The sequence below is a fragment of the Oryzias latipes genome, chromosome 24 (assembly GCF_053564925.1).
Source record: "Oryzias latipes strain Hd-rR chromosome 24, Olatipes_Hd-rR_3.1".
In the NCBI taxonomy this organism is placed as follows: Eukaryota; Metazoa; Chordata; class Actinopteri; order Beloniformes; family Adrianichthyidae; genus Oryzias; species Oryzias latipes.
The window spans coordinates 23,262,538-23,278,814 of record NC_136260.1 but is presented as its reverse complement, the minus strand read 5'-3'; the positions used below and the strand labels follow the sequence as shown (position 1 = coordinate 23,278,814).

Sequence of the window (16,277 nt, the reverse complement as noted above, 5' to 3'; positions counted from 1 at the left end):
AATTTAGAATCATAAGTTAACAATTCAGTTCTATTATGTTATTTAATTTAATATAAAGTTGAATTCAATATTCACTCAGTTTAGGGTTTTGTAATTAAATGAAACAATATTGAACATTTTAAAGCAAAATAGATGCATTAATTAGACAGATAAATATGTCATTTAATGACTAAAGGTTGAGTCAAATTGTGTGTAATTTAAACTAAGGATGCTCCATTTGTCAACTTTAAACCAAACCATGTGTTACACTGTTGAACTGAATTATTGCTAAAGTCAGTTCATAGGTTTGCATATTTTCTGTTAAAAGTGTCAAGAAAATTAGCTAAATTAAAGAAGAATTACACCAGGCTTGGTACGAACCAACTGAAGAAGTTTCGTTATTGTTATTTGCTAGTAATTTACTAGTAAATTAAAAAAAGGATTTTTCTAAATGTTTCCATTTTTTTGTTGTAGTTTTGTTTAACACACATCATAAACCAAACTGAATCAAAACCGTGACCCAAAATGTAGTTCTAGTTTACGCTCAGAAGCCCGTGTCACACAGCTGCTACGGACATTTTTGCGCCTTTTCCACGTATGAAATGTCGGTCTTTCATGATTCATTCATGATCTACGTAATTCATACGTGTTTTTCTTTGAATAACCTACTATATGACATATTTTCACAACACTTTTTTGTTATGTATATAATTCCACACGTGTTAATTCATAGTTATTATGCCTTCAGTGTGAATCTACAATTTTCATAGTCATGAAAATAAAGAAAACTCTTTGAATGAGAAGGTGTGTCCAAACTTTTGGTCTGTACTGTATGTCTAAGCGACTTTTCACAAATGAACCACAGATGTCGAACTTTCTGTCACTTTTACGTCACTCATATCCCGTTAAAGTTATGTAATTGACGCACGAATCACTAATGAATTGCATATAAGCTGCGCAATAATAACACACGTTTCATGTTCTATATTGATTTACGTGTTCTTTGCGGGGTTTATTTGTACGTCTTCCGTGGTTTTAACACGTTTCATTGGTGATACATCTGTAAAAACTTTATGTAAAGACCACAACGTTTCTCACTTTTCCCCCCTATATTCATGTATGACCAGTTTTTATCCATGCAATACGTGCAAAATGTATGTTGTGGCTGTGTGACACGGCCTAGACTTAAATACTGTAAGCAGCTTCACCTCCACATTTGAGCTGTCCACCATCAGAACCACCATCTAACTTTACATATTGGGGTTCATGTTTGCTGTTTTGGTATTTATCTCCTCATCTGGCTTTTCTCTGTCCGCCTCTCTTCCTTAGTTGCCGTTGCGCTGAGGAATCAAAAGGTGACGGTAAACAATGGCAATGGACAAGTTGCCATGGTCTCCAGCTCTGTTGCCATCCCAACGCTCTTAGAACTGACCGTCTGCTTTGAGGTGGAGCGGATCGCCAACAAGCAGGTTCTAAAACGTTTGCAGTCTTATCTCGTTTGGTGACCAAAAGCCTTAAATGCGAACTTTATCCAAACAAACCCAACATTGCAGCAATACATTTAACTTTTGACTCATTCTGACTCAGTCTGACATTACGTTCTCCTGGTTCTTGAACAGAGAGAGTGGCTCTTCTCCTACTATGGTTCTGGCAACAGCGTGAAGCTTAGCTTTGGCTCTGATCAGTCCGGGACGAAGGTGGTTGTTGACGGAGAACTCTGCCCAGTTGGCTCCATCATCTCCACTGCTGACTTCACCTCCTCCATGAGGCCTTTGTGTCTCACCTGGACTTCTTCAAAAGGCCAGCTAGCGGTTTACTTTAACGGCGTCTTCTCAAATGTGAACTGCTCTGCTTCAATCAACCACTTTGTACCAGCGGGTGGAATCTTCCAACTGGGAGGTACCATCTTTCAATCATTCAAAGATCTGGGAGGCATTAAATAAGTTTTCTGTAAAATGGAGGTTATTTCACAGATATTTATGTTTGGAAACGTTGTCAGCTGAAACATTGATCCACTAGATTAGAATATTATTTCATTTGTTTGTTTCAGGGCAGCAGAGCTTTGATGGGAACATCTACAACCTGCGACTATGGAACCACACCATGACAGTGGAGGAGCTAAGAAGTCTTACCTGTGACCAGGAGGGGAACGTCATTGACTGGGACAACAGCCACTGGACAGTTCCCTCGTCTCTGGTTCAGATTGACAACACACTCAGCTGCAGTAAGTACAGAAAAGCCCAAATTTGACACTTGATCCAGTTTCTCCACTTTAAGAACTGAAAGTTCTGCATGGATGAATACTGAGGCTAACAACTAAATAGGTTAAACTTCTTTACCAAAACAAGTATTGTCAAAAACGTCAATAGAAACATGGCAGCAGTGGATGCAGTCTATTATTTTTGAAACAGGAATTCTATGAGGTTTTTTTTTGTTGCTCTCTTTTCTTTTAGTTTTGTAAAATTTCTAAAACCATTTAATTACACTGTTTGCCGACTTTTCCAACCACCCATGTTTCTTGTTGTTGGAACACAGCTGGTCCAGGTATTCAGCAAGAATATCCGAAAAACCAGAAGACCGTTGGCCTTCGAGGGCTGGAGTTCCTTGCCTTCACTTTAAGTCATCTCACCCAAATTTACTTCAGATACATACTTAATTAATTACTTAATTTCAACCTCATTTCTAAATATATATATATCAAATACCAGGTTCCATAGCTGTCAACTAAGAAAAGGGGAAACTGGGGCTTCTGGGGTTTGTGCTCGCCTAAAACATTTGGATACGAGAAGACGGTAAAAACACTTTGTGATCTTACGATTAGTCATAAATGGTGTACCTTTTCATTCTTTTTTGTATCACCTGCTCAAGCTAGCGGTGGTAAAATGGTTTGGGATTTTAGATAAAAGTGGATGTTTTGTCTTAGTTGGGCTTAATTTGACCACAGGTCACCTTGGTGCCGTTTCCGGACCTTGCCCATTATTTTGGAACCACAGAGGTTCATCTGGAACCACCCTTCATCTGTGGGGTCTTCTAAAAGCCTCTCCAATTCTTCAATGTTTTCTGACCACATGGAGGAATTTCCTGTCCTTCGCCGTCCCCCGCTGTCAGTTTAATTGAGGAACACGGCTATGTTTGTACTAGAACCTTTGACTGTACATGAGAACTAGACAGAGTGATTGCGACGCCATCCATAGAAAATGGTTCACTTTGAGCTCCAACCAAATGAAGTCACTTTAGTCGCCATTTTTTCCAGATACAGACGACGCCATGTAGTGATTGGTCCAAGTCAGTCAGAGTCATTGTTTCTATAAAAAACTACTCCCACCAATCAGGAATGAGCTTACTGTAAGGCCACACTCAAAGCAGGCTACATGAAATCTGTCAATCAAACATTTTGAACATTGGACGCGAGGACCAGCCGGCTCCACCTACTTTTACTAAGGCATCTGGTTGGTCGATTTATAACTTGAATAACTTAAATAACAGAAAAAATATAGTGAAAAAATGATTATCAAGAAGAAATGGTGTCAGAGAAGAATGGTACTTCTGACCAATAGAACGACTGAGTGACAGCTGTTTATTTCTCTATAGAAGTCTATGGGATTTTGGCTTCTTGGAGCACTTCCTGTTTGGAACGCCAGGGGGGGAGGAGTAACTCAGTAAAGTTCTCATATTCACTCAATGGGTAGACCCAAGCCCCATTCCTTAATTAGGCATGATTATGGCAGAACCAGATGTCCAGAACCACTGGAATGTTTTATATATATTTATTTAAAGCCAGCTACTTCTTGTTGACTTGATTAAAAGCCAAATCAAAATAAAGTACGTTCAACCTGGTGACAAAACCAGTTTATGTTCATTGATTTATTTTATTATTCCTGAAGTTAGGCGACACATTAAACCAGCAGCTGGTGTTTCTGCATTCTCAAGGCAAAGGTCCCATAAAGAGAGTTTTTATTTATACACCTGACAATGAATTCAGCCCATGAAACACTGATGCTGCGTTCTCACCTGGTATTTAGCTTGTGCTGTTCACACTGGACTGTAACTGCCCAATACTAGTGCATGTACCTACAGCCGGAAGAGTCTTGGTAGTGGTGTGAATCCATACGTCACCACCAAATCAAAGTCCCTGATTGGTCAAAGTTCAACTGCTTAACTTTCAACGCATGTTCAATAGATGTACGTTTTCTCCGTCCCAATGGGCCTTAAAAACTAGCGTAGTGATGCGTGAACACACGAGTTTGAACACAGAAGCCTGAAATGCAAACATATACCTAGGAGTCAACTTAGACTTTTTATTGGAAGTGGTTACCTGAACGCGTGTTGCCGAGGCAGCTGTGAACGTAGTTGAAGTCCTTCAGGTCGAGTCTCAGGTCTCTGCACATAAGACTGAAGTCTCAAGTCCAAGTCCCCATATAACAAACCTCCAGAAGCAGCACAAGGCCGTCATGTGGGTGTGAAAAAACCATCTTCTGCATCCTCACAGTCATGAGGATGAAAAAAGGGTTTCAAGCTGATTTTAGGAAGCTGAATCTCCTGGAATGGATGTGAGTAAACATGTTTGTCCTGGCCTGTGACAGACAGGGGGTCCCAACAGTGTGCCCCCCCCCATCTCTCCAGCTGAGGGTGACTTTCCCTCTGAAATTCATGCAAACTCTTGTGCTGCTACACCCAACGTCAGGGAAACTGCGCTTTACCTCTTTGCTCTCAATACTTGGAAGCATTTTTACCTCCAATTGCCACGAAAAATGCATTATTCACACATAAGCACATCAGCCAACACTGGCACCGCGGCGTGTTTGCTTGTGTGTGTTTGTGGAGCTCCATCTGAGGGCGTGTGCTGTAAATGAGTGTGCGGCCGCAGGAGGTTAGCCGCAGTGGTTTCACTGGAATCCCTGCCAGGAAGGCACCAACTCTGTGCGGCCGTTCCAGAGCCAAGTTTTCCTCCTCAGCTCACTTCCAGCAGCTCCAAATGAACCGCTGCTGTTAGGTAACACAGAGGACGTTTGAGTTTCTTACCTGCAGCAGACGGCGGTCAGAACGCTTCGTTTGAAACCAGAACCAAACTGCGCCGACCACAGTAATTAAGACGGAGCCTATATTTTGGACTTTTGCAATGGGCCATTTTGACAAAGACAATCAGAGCGGCTGTTTGTTCCAAACAGTCTCTTATGCAACGGCTTACGTGGAGGAAGAAGAGCTGCAAAACAATTCAGGGGCAGTTACGAAAATCCAATAAATCGCTCCCAAAGTCTGCTTTTTGCCCTCCTCTCACCGAGTCTTTTCTAATGAGGCTTTCACTCCCGGCCCAAACCCGAGTCTGCAGGACCGTCCCGGTTTCAGATCATCCCAGGAGTCCAGGAGGAATCCAAAGCTGCCCGACGGCAGAAGCCTTCTGCCCGAGTTACTAATTAAGCTCAGCTGACTGACATGTCACACTCGTAAACATGACAAATGTGGATGAAAGCTGCCGTTAATCCACCAACAGTCCTCTCCCACGCTAATTCCCGGACCTCCAGTCGACCTCGGGTTCCGTCTGACAGGCCGTGTTTATGATTGAGTTTCCATGTTCAAGCCTCTTCTACACATAAAATGATGGATTACCTAAATGCTGCGGTTTATTAACACAGTCAAACTGGCTTTTTGTGATTTATTTACCTAAAGAAAAAACACATCAGTTCTTTTCCTATGATTCCCTTTAAAGACCCACTCTGATCTTCTTTTAAAATATTTAAAAAGCGTTTAAAAGTTTTTTTGCCACTCGACAAAAAATCTGATCAAAACTTGATTAGGACAACAGCACAAAAATATAAAACGAAATAACTCAATAGGGGTGGGATTATATAAATTCACGTCATTCCGCTCCTTTTTCAACCAAAAAATCAAACTCTACTTGATTATTAATAATAATATTTATGATTATGAGCAATTAATATTGTTTTCTTCGTCCATTTTCTTTGTTTTTTATTTAATGTGTTTCTTCATTTCTGAAGTTTCGTGTTTCTGTGGTATTTTTTTGATTTATAGTCTACAATTAATGCTTGAAAACAACCAATAAATCAAATCGGAAGCGTTTTCAGTGGTTTTCATACTATGATGGTGCTTTTCTTTTAGTCCAACTCAATTGTCGTTTCATGGGACGTAGTTTCTGTGAAGAAGCGTGACTTCATCAGAAATCCAGGACTGTCACTGCCTCACAGATACGATCTTTTTCCAGAAGGAATTTTCCAACTGCTTCTGATTCATTTGAATGAAGACCAACTCAATTTTAAGCCCAATTTTCATTAAATATGTCCTTCATCATAAAAAATGCCACAAAAACGTGATAAAAACACGGTTTTCATTGCAGTGGGTCTTTAACGGCTTTCTGGAGTCCCATTAAACGTGTCTCTGTGTTGCTGTTTTTGAATGATTTGGTGTAAACTGACCTATCTTTCCCTCCACAGTCTGCTACCCGCATTGCACTCATTTAACTTCAGCTGCGCCTGCTAGTGGTGAGTGCTGCTAACACTCTGCTTTTGCATGCATAACGTTTATCATGGCCGAGTCGGCGCACGCTTCAGCTAACGGGGCCTCGATGCTTTAACGACATCCAATGTCCTTTAATGAGATTTTCCTGCAGCTCCTCTACATTTGCTGCTTTTGCACTTTGGCAGCAACATCAGGGTTTAGACAGAATATGAGGGAACAATAACCATCAAACTAATTGGGGATTCAGACATTTGCTTTAAAGTAACCAGAGTTTGTTTCCCCCCGATAATCTGGAACACATTTTCAGTTTGAATACACTTGAGTTGCCCCTCGTCCAGGACCGGGAACTGCTATGGGATCCATCTTTGGAGGTTCGTTTCCGAGTCACGGTTGTCGTATTAACAGACAGAAAAAACTGTTTACCTGTTACATTTATTTTACCACAGCTGGAAACACGGTTACACGCTCTTTTGTGTCTCGTTACGCGGCACGCGTTAAGACAACTTGTAGTTTGCTGAGCAGAATTCTCTTAACACAACGCCGTAACAACACAACGATGAGACACAGCAACTCTTTGACATGTGGTCGGATGAATGCATGTTCACCAAAACAACAAAGGTGGTCAGCTTGAATGAACTAACCCGACAAGAGCATCATTTCTGCCTCCTGTTGCTTTGCCCCACCCTCATACATTTCTGACCAATGAGTGAAGAGATTTTTTAGTCACGTGGTTTTGTTTGCCGGCAGGCTGAATCCAGACCAGACAAAAGGTCCAAGACTCGATCCGGACCGAATGAAGAGGTCTGGGTTTTCCCAGTCTGCATTCACCCCAAGACATTTTATTATCTCTATCCTTTCAATGTGGTCCTCTTGTTCTGGTTTGGTTCTTTCATTGAAGGCTCTCTCATTCCAGTGTAGTTCTCTTGTTTTGTTTTAAAGTAATTCTTTCATTCTTGGGTGGTTCCTTTATCTAAGAAGAACCTCTATCGCTCAAACAGACGAGGAACTCCCACAAATGAAGGTTTCTTGGAACCTGCAGACTGAAAATCTCAGGGTTCTACATGTACATACCATAAATACTTTTGTATCATTTAAGTGTTTCTGTGTATTTTTAAACACACTTCAGTACGTAGTTCGCACAAAATATATATATATACTGTACATTTTGTGGTCGAGGACATTTAAAGGACATTTTTGAATTGGAAATGGTCAACATTTGTGGAAATCCTTAACTTTAAAAGCTCTTTTCACTGCAGCCTAACCTTCCTCTGTGTTTGAACAGAGATCCTAAAACATGAAAGTTGGCTTTCATTTTAACCTTTCACAACACTTCTTATATTACAGACAGTTCCTTCAAAGCTTTATATTTTCATTTATCTGTTCCCTTCTTTCGTGTAACCTTGAGTCCACGGGTGATAAAAAATAGTAAAACAGTGGGAACCTTCGTGTCATCTGGACTCTCTTAATGCATTTACAGCAACAGAGGCATCCTTCCTCAGTAATGGAAATTTCTGCTGCCGGCTGCCTGCCGTTGTGGTTTTGAAGCAGCCGATCGGAGTCACATTTCAGGGATTTCGATGGAGTTTTGCTCTCTGCAGGAAAAACTTCCGTTATTTTTAGAAGGGAAACACGGCGGAGCTCAATCCAGCTTCACTGTGACGCCATTTGGTTGTTACTCCACAAGTTACGTTTTGAGAAGAAGGAGGAGTTTGGAGAAGTTTAACACGTTTATGGTTCAAGACAATAAAAAAAAAGTTCAAACATTTGATCATAATCTAAAATGTTATCTCCATAGCAACCATTTAAAGTCTTGGTAGTCCGGGGGTGACGAACAGGTTGATGTCATTCTTAAAAGAATCGGCAAAAGTAAATTTTCAGATTTCCTTGGCAACGAAGGGCTTTATGTTACCAAGCCCACATTCCCAATATACATGTATTAAAAGTTTTAAATAAATAAAAAAGCGTTCTTGCAACAGGGGAACGCCTTTTGTGTGGATTTTAACACCGTTCAAATTCTTCAAACTTTTAATTCCATGATTTTTATTTCCCAAACAGCCTCCCAGTGATGCTCAAGGATTTAGGAATCCTAAGGAGGTGTTGGCATTTGTTTTTGTTTTTGGTTTTTTTGGGGGGGGGGTCATTCCCTTGTCCAAAACTCATTTTGATTTGGTACTTGGTTTTTAGTTTGTTAGTAATATTAACTTCAAGGCACTGAAAGAAAGAAGAATTTTGACAAACATTGATCCTTCAGTCCAGGACGGCATAGATCTCTACATTTAAATTCCCACACAGAGGTGTCTTTACCTGTATTTCCACTTTGAAAGAAACAAAACGCCTTTTTTTATTAGAGGCATTTAGAACGGGTCATAAACGGGTCTTGGTGTGGGGATGGCTGGGCACTCTCCCAACAACATCCAGAAACTTGTTGCTTTATGCTGCTTCATGGTTTTACCCCCCCCCCCCCCCCCCCCAATAATCACCCTCCTACCCCCCCCCCCCCCCCCCCCCCCCTAACATCCCTCTCTCTTCTTCCCTACTTTCCTTTTCCGTCCGGTCCAACACTAAAGATTTTCAAAAATGATTAAAATGAATAAAGTTTGGCCTCGATTCCAAAAGGGGTTTATTCAGACATACGTCTGGTTTGTCAGAAGATTCATAACCCCTGTTGTTAAAGTAAAATATGTCCAACACAAGAGGCCCTCAGCTCTCATCTGTTTGCCCAGCTGTTGGACAGGACAAGTAAAAAAAATAAAATAAAAAAGAAGGGGTCATAAACTTTTTGAGGACCCTCAAGTCGTCCACAATCATGGCCAACCACAAATGGAAAACTCCGGTGTCTCCATGTTTCCCATCTCATGATGTGAAGTTGCTCTCTGTAATTTAATCCACGTTTGTTTTTTAAATTGTTTTAAAATGCAGTTATTAATGAACTCATTCATTGTCATTCAAACTGTCAATCATGAAAACGTCATTTCAGCCACGTAAACAACGTTTTTGTCATCCGATTGTGAATAATAAACATTTTTAACTTCAGTGGTGGTGACTGATGGCACCGTTGCTGATTCATTACATTGAAGGCATCGTGCTCCTGCATCTCCACAGCGACCCCCTGATAAAGACGCACAAAGCAAACATGGAGGCTTTTAGTGGGGGGGGCGGGACGGGAGGGAGTGGGTTATTTATGGCTTTATGTTCCTCTCGTATGCCTTCGTACTGGCGGGTCCCAATGAAACCACGTCTGGGAGGCACATCCGTGGGAATCGTGGCGCCCCGTCAGTCCCTACAGGAAATGTTCAGGAAGTTTGTTTGTTGTCCACAAATGCAACATTTGTCATTGTTAGAAAGTATTTCCTGTCTGTCGCGTTCACCTGAAATTTTCATTTTTATCAATAAAAACAGTAAAACACTTTATCCTGTAGAAACATCTCAAATATTCTTTAATCCATAAAACTGAGTGCATTTATTTGACAAACAACACAAAGTGAATATGAATAATAATAATGAAATATTAAAATTCTACTGTTCTTAACTCTGATTCCAGGCAGATTCTAATCATGTTTACTATAAATACAAATGCGATAGACACAGACTCAATGCATGCGAACCCTGAACATTCCCACCAGATGTATAAAATCCTTACACATGCAGGCAGGCCTGAGATATGCAAACTGAACGTACACAGACTGAATCCACGGGTTGACATGTGCAGACGGAATTCAAGCAGACCGGATTCACGCAGACCTAATTCACGCAGACTGAATTCATGCAGACGGAATTGACCCAGACAAAATTCACGCAGACCAAATTCACGCAGATAGAATTCAAGCAGACCGGATTCACGTAGATGGAATTCAAACAGGCTGAATTCACACAGGCTGAATTCACACAGACCGGATTCACGCAGACCGAATTCACGCAGACTGAATTCACGCAGACCGGATTCACGCAGACTGGATTCACGCAGACCGGATTCACGTAGATGGAATTCAAACAGGCTGAATTCACACAGGCTGAATTCACGCAGACTGAATTCACGCAGACCGAATTCACGCAGACTGAATTCACGCAGACCGGATTCACGCAGACTGAATTCACGCAGACTGAATTCACGCAGACCGGATTCATGCAGACTGAATTCACGCAGACTGAATTCACGCAGACTGAATTCACGCAGACCGAATTCACGCAGACTGAATTCACGCAGACCGGATTCACGCAGACTGGATTCACGCAGACCGGATTCACGTAGATGGAATTCAAACAGGCTGAATTCACACAGGCTGAATTCACGCAGACTGAATTCACGCAGACTGAATTCACGCAGACCGGATTCACGCAGACTGAATTCACGCAGACCGAATTCACGCAGACTGAATTCACGCAGACCTAATTCACCCAGACTGAATTCATGCAGACGGAATTGACCCAGACAAAATTCACGCAGACCAAATTCACGCAGATAGAATTCAAGCAGACCGGATTCACGTAGATGGAATTCAAACAGGCTGAATTCACACAGGCTGAATTCACACAGGCTGAATTCACACAGACCGGATTCACGCAGACCGAATTCACGCAGACTGAATTCACGCAGACCGGATTCACGCAGACTGGATTCACGCAGACCGGATTCACGTAGATGGAATTCAAACAGGCTGAATTCACACAGGCTGAATTCACACAGGCTGAATTCACACAGACCGAATTCACGCAGACCGAATTCACGCAGACTGAATTCACGCAGACCGAATTCACTCAGACTGAATTCACGCAGACTGAATTCACGCAGACCGGATTCATGCAGACTGAATTCACGCAGACTGAATTCACGCAGACTGAATTCACGCAGACCGAATTCACGCAGACTGAATTCACGCAGACCGGATTCACGCAGACTGGATTCACGCAGACCGGATTCACGTAGATGGAATTCAAACAGGCTGAATTCACACAGGCTGAATTCACGCAGACTGAATTCACGCAGACTGAATTCACGCAGACCGGATTCACGCAGACTGAATTCACGCAGACCGAATTCACGCAGACTGAATTCACGCAGACTGAATTCACGCAGACCGGATTCATGCAGACTGAATTCACGCAGACTGAATTCACGCAGACTGAATTCACGCAGACCGAATTCACGCAGACCGAATTCACGCAGACTGAATTCACGCAGACCGAATTCACGCAGACCGGATTCACGCAGACCGAATTTACGCAGACCGAATTCACGCAGACCGAATTCACGCAGACTGAATTCACGCAGACTGAATTCACGCAGACTGAATTCACGCAGACTGAATTCACGCAGACCAAATTCACGCAGACCGAATTCACGCAGACCGGATTCACGCAGACTGGATTCACGCAGACTGAATTCATGCAGTCTAGACATATTCAGATTTGATGCATGCTGACTTGATGAATAAAAACAAAACATAACGTTTCAACACAAAAACATGAGTTAAAGGGCTGCCATAAATTTTTAAGTCAAGATTACAAATGTAATTTGTTGGGGTAAAGTCATCCATTGTTGTATTAAATTAAAATATCTTGTGTTTTATTTTAATATAGATTTGAAACCCATGCTAATATCTTTGCTTTTTTTCTGAATCAATTAAAAAAGTTAAATTTTTTTAAGCAGTGGGTTTCAGTCAAATTAAGTTGCAAATGTCATTCAGAAGAACTAAAAGTATAAAAAATAAAATACCCTAAATTAGAACTACAATAGTTGAGCACCAAGGCTCTTCCATCCTTTCAGTCATTTACTTCATCCCTTTTAGTGCTGCCTGAGCTTAACGTGGCCACTGTTGGGTGACGGCTGGGTACAAGTTTGTTGCAGGGCCACAGAATCACACACACACAAACACAAACCGAGGGACAATATAGACTCTATATTATAGAGTAATCAATCAACTCATGAAGCACGTTTGGGAGGAAACACAGGTGGCTCCACACACACCAGAGCCTTCTCACTGAAAGGTGGGAGCGCTGACCACTACTCTACCATGCCGCCAATCGAGTCTGGACTTCATGAAGGCTTCTTCTTTTGAGCAAAAAGCTAACAGTTTTCCCATTTAGCGCCATCTAATGGTTGCAGATTGGAGGTGCCAAAAGAAGATGGGACTCTTAATGTTAAATCAACTGACTCCTAAATGCTAAGAATCTTTCTGAAGAGCTTACGTTCTTTCCCGTTTTTCCTTTTGCTTTCTCTGAACCTCTGTATTTCCTTTTCTTTGGTGTATCCTTCTATTGGATGTTTTTCCCTTCATTCAGGCCCAAAGCGCTTTTCCCTTCTTAGTCCCGTTCACCCACACATTCACAGACCTGCCATCCAAGGCATTGACCGGCCCACCAGGAGAACACCGCAGTCACACCCGCCATAAAGGACCTGCAGAAGCATGTTGCCGTTAGGAAAAGCTGCTCATGCAGTTTAGGGACAAAGGGGAAAACATTTCTGCCGTCGAGTCAGAAGTCATGAATGAAAGTCGACTTACTGAACTCATTCCCCAAACTCAAATCATGGTCACTTTCTAGTTGGATGTACAGATTCATACTATGATCAGGCACTACTGGAGTCCATTCCAAACTCATAGAATAGCTAAACCATCACACTTCCACTTCCGTGCTTCATACTTGAAAAATCTTTGTTTTGCCGGTTTGACACGTCTGTCCTCTGCCTTTCAGTTAATGTGAGATTTTTGAACATGACGTTAAAAAAGTGTTGTTGAATGGATCCAGAGATATAAAATTATCAGTGGAGAAGAAGTTATCAAAGAGATGTCAGAGACAGAAGAGGAAGAGAATCCACTCAGCTGATTGCTTCAGGGATTTTCTGATAAACCCCTTAACCTTATTCCTGTCCAGTAAAACACTGTGTCTCCATCAGAATGACCTTGATCACATTTCAGAAGGACAAAGTACTCAAGTAGTACCGGATTATCAAGCTCTGACATTCTCCGGGATTCATGCACGAGAGCGTTTTGTGAATTTCAATGACGGAAAACGAGCGTCTGAAGTGCTTGTTTGAATTCATTTGCTCAATTTTTTTTCAAAAAGTTCTCATCTTGTGAGTCCAGAAAACAGTTTTACTTCAGTTTATCAACAGCAACCTGCAGCAAAAATCACAAAACTGTTTATTTTTCTGTTAAAAATGAAATTCTTTTTTAATTCTATGGTTGAAAGCACGTTTATTTTTGGTTGCTTTGTGGGGATCTGTGAAGTTTTGTCTTGCATTTATGCCATTATTCCTTAAAAAGATGTTGTTGTTTTTGTCTTTTAAGGCGTCAACACACCATTCAGCAGCGGCTGTACCACCATGGGATGTCCAGGTAAGAACAATCAACACTTGCAACTGAAGAAAAGACCTGAAATACTTGGAGTGGCTCAGTTGTTTCCTAATTAAGTTTGTTGAACTAAAACCTCCAAGTGAACCATTCTGAATGTTAATAGTCAGGCTTAGAAGAAGAAAAAGAAAAGTCTTTTATTTAGGTTTAAATTTGCTAAACACTTCACTTTCTCACATATGAGTCCCACGCTTCTCTAATGAGCTCCTGCAGGGTTTTTACCTTCAGTTTCCCATGAAACACAGCAAGTGGAACCTCTGACCTTCTGCCAGGAACATTATGTACATCTAAGGTTTTCCTCTGTGACCGCCTCCATATTTATTGTACATGAATCTCGAGGGGAATCGAACCCTTTGGATGGTGGTTTCTGCTCCGCTCTCTGCTGGTTTTGCATTAATGACCCCAGGGAACCTCGTCTCCTGAAGGTTTTGTGGGAGGGGGGCGCCTCCATGTCTCCGAGGTTAAACGAATCCCCTCCAGCTATGTCCTTTAAAGGGGAAAGTCTTTAACGTCAGTCAGGCTTGTGTGCAAAATGTGAGCATTTTGAACCTCTGTGCTCTTATTTTGTAAAAGAAAAACTGCAAGAAGTAAAAGGAAATAAATTGAGAAACATGAAAAACTAAAACGATGACTGATCCTTAAAGGGGGAATGATTTCAGAGAACGACATAAACATTCGTTAAAAAGATTTCTAAAAATAGCTAAATGTTGAAAAAACTTTCTTTAAAAAGGCAAACTTGCACATTCTGTAGAATTTATGGTGTCTCAGCAGTTTTCCTCAAACTATGGCAGCATCATTTACTATTGATGCAAAGACAAACAGATTTGGACCAATCACGTCCTTCCAGCGTGTCACACGTTCTGACAGAACCGTGGCGAAAAAGGCTGGCTGGCGTTCTGACCCCACAACAAAAATGTTGTTCTCAGAAGCTCCAGAAGCTTCGAAGGACAATTCCTCCAAGGATCGGTTTTCAGGGAATTGAGCTCATGAGACGAGTAGAGAGGAGACAATGAGCCGTTGAGGTCAGCAGGTCACGGGAGGCGATGGCTCAGCGGAACAACAAGTCGGTTAGTGTTTTTGTTATCGTGTGCTGCAGACTTTGACGGCTGAACTCTGACGTGTTTCCTAGAGTCACAAATCCAGAAAATCAGAACTTTTCACCTGTAAAGTCAAAATGGAGTGTTTTTTTGTTTTTTTAAATAGTGTGCAGTTCTTTCTGGAGGTCTGATAGATGAAAACTGAAAAAACCTTCGCTTCTAAACTGAATTTAGTCCTTCTTTCCGTGAAGAAAGGAGAAAAAAGTTTGGACTAAACGGTAAAACTTGTCGTTCAGACTGACCCTGACCTGAAAGCTTCAGCCTTTCAGGTTCCCTCACCCGGTATGGATATGTGCCCAATACGTCATCTAAAACAATAAATAGAGCGGCCGATCACCATCCTCTGATGCATACCTCACTGCACATGAGTGTTCAACCACATGGAGCGCCGCGCTCCGCTAGCTGGGATAGGCTCCAGCAACCCTGTGACCCCCAAAGGGGATTTCAGAAATAGATGGAGGACAGATGGATGAGGTAACTCAGACCTCCTCCACCAAAACAGACGTTTCCCACACTTTCAATGAAACCAGCGAGGGTGAATTTAGTTTCAACCCAAAGCTTTGTGTTCTCCGTCTGGATCCGTCCGGCCTTCGTCGGTCTTGTCAGCCTCTCATCACCCTCTGCATCTTTGTCTCTGTTTTCTCCAAACCTCTGCTCCTCCACCAGCCGATTCCCCCACCGCCTCCCCACCCACTGTCTCCACTAACACCATCCATGCTACTAACAGCACTGCACACGGTAAGCACTCACCACCCCCCGCCCACCTTCATCAGCCTCTGCTTCATCATCATCACTTCACTTTTGTTTGCTGTCGTCTTCAAATGTTTAAAAACCAAAGATTTTTGAACTTTTTCTCTTTTTTTCTTTTGCATTTTCTCCTCTGAGATCTAAGCTTCATTTTTCACCAAAAATGCAGATTTTTTTTTCTTTCTTTACTGAGGTGAAACGGCGAGCTCCCTTCATGAGGGTAGTGGTTGTTTTAATCCCCTCATCATTTGTCATTCTAGTCCCCATACTCATCTCTCCAACCACCACCACCCCCTCCAGTAGCATGCCTCTAATCCCCTCCATCAGCACCGTCTCCTCCATCCCACCCAGCTCCTCCTCTTCTTCCGGTAAGCCCTCACGTGCTCCACAGAAGAAAGGGAACCTGTTGAGTTCACCCGTCTTTAAACTGTAGCTTTTGAGACTATAGAAAGTAAAACAGTTAATAAGAAACCTGCAAATAGGAGAGTCTTTCTATATCATGTTCCATCAAACGTATGTTGTCTTCAATTTAAAATAAAGTTGTGTTTCCTTCTCGGTTGAAGTTTGTGTTTAGTTTGGGAAGAACTCAACAGTCGATTGAGGCGTTTTTTATTTTTTTCCCCTCCAAGAC

The 16,277-nt window shown here is 41.9% G+C and overlaps 1 protein-coding gene across 17 annotated transcripts in view; it reads left to right on the top strand.

Moving 5' to 3' along the window:
* The window catches only part of adgrg6 (adhesion G protein-coupled receptor G6), a 76,633-nt gene that overhangs the window by 25,656 nt on the left and 34,700 nt on the right, over positions 1-16,277 (top strand). For 5 of the 17 annotated variants that reach the window (XM_078943012.1, XM_023952798.2, XM_078943011.1 and 2 more), the window contains 5 exons: positions 1,309-1,448; positions 1,599-1,878; positions 2,030-2,203; positions 6,429-6,476; positions 13,740-13,787. In XM_078943012.1, coding sequence (XP_078799138.1) covers positions 1,309-1,448; positions 1,599-1,878; positions 2,030-2,203; positions 6,429-6,476; positions 13,740-13,787 — 690 coding nt within the window. Of the gene's footprint in view, positions 1-1,308; positions 1,449-1,598; positions 1,879-2,029; positions 2,204-6,428; positions 6,477-13,739; positions 13,788-15,565; positions 15,638-15,906; positions 16,015-16,277 lie in introns of all 17 variants that reach the window. The other 12 variants (XM_078943013.1, XM_078943004.1, XM_078943003.1 and 9 more) reach the window with 5 other exon arrangements.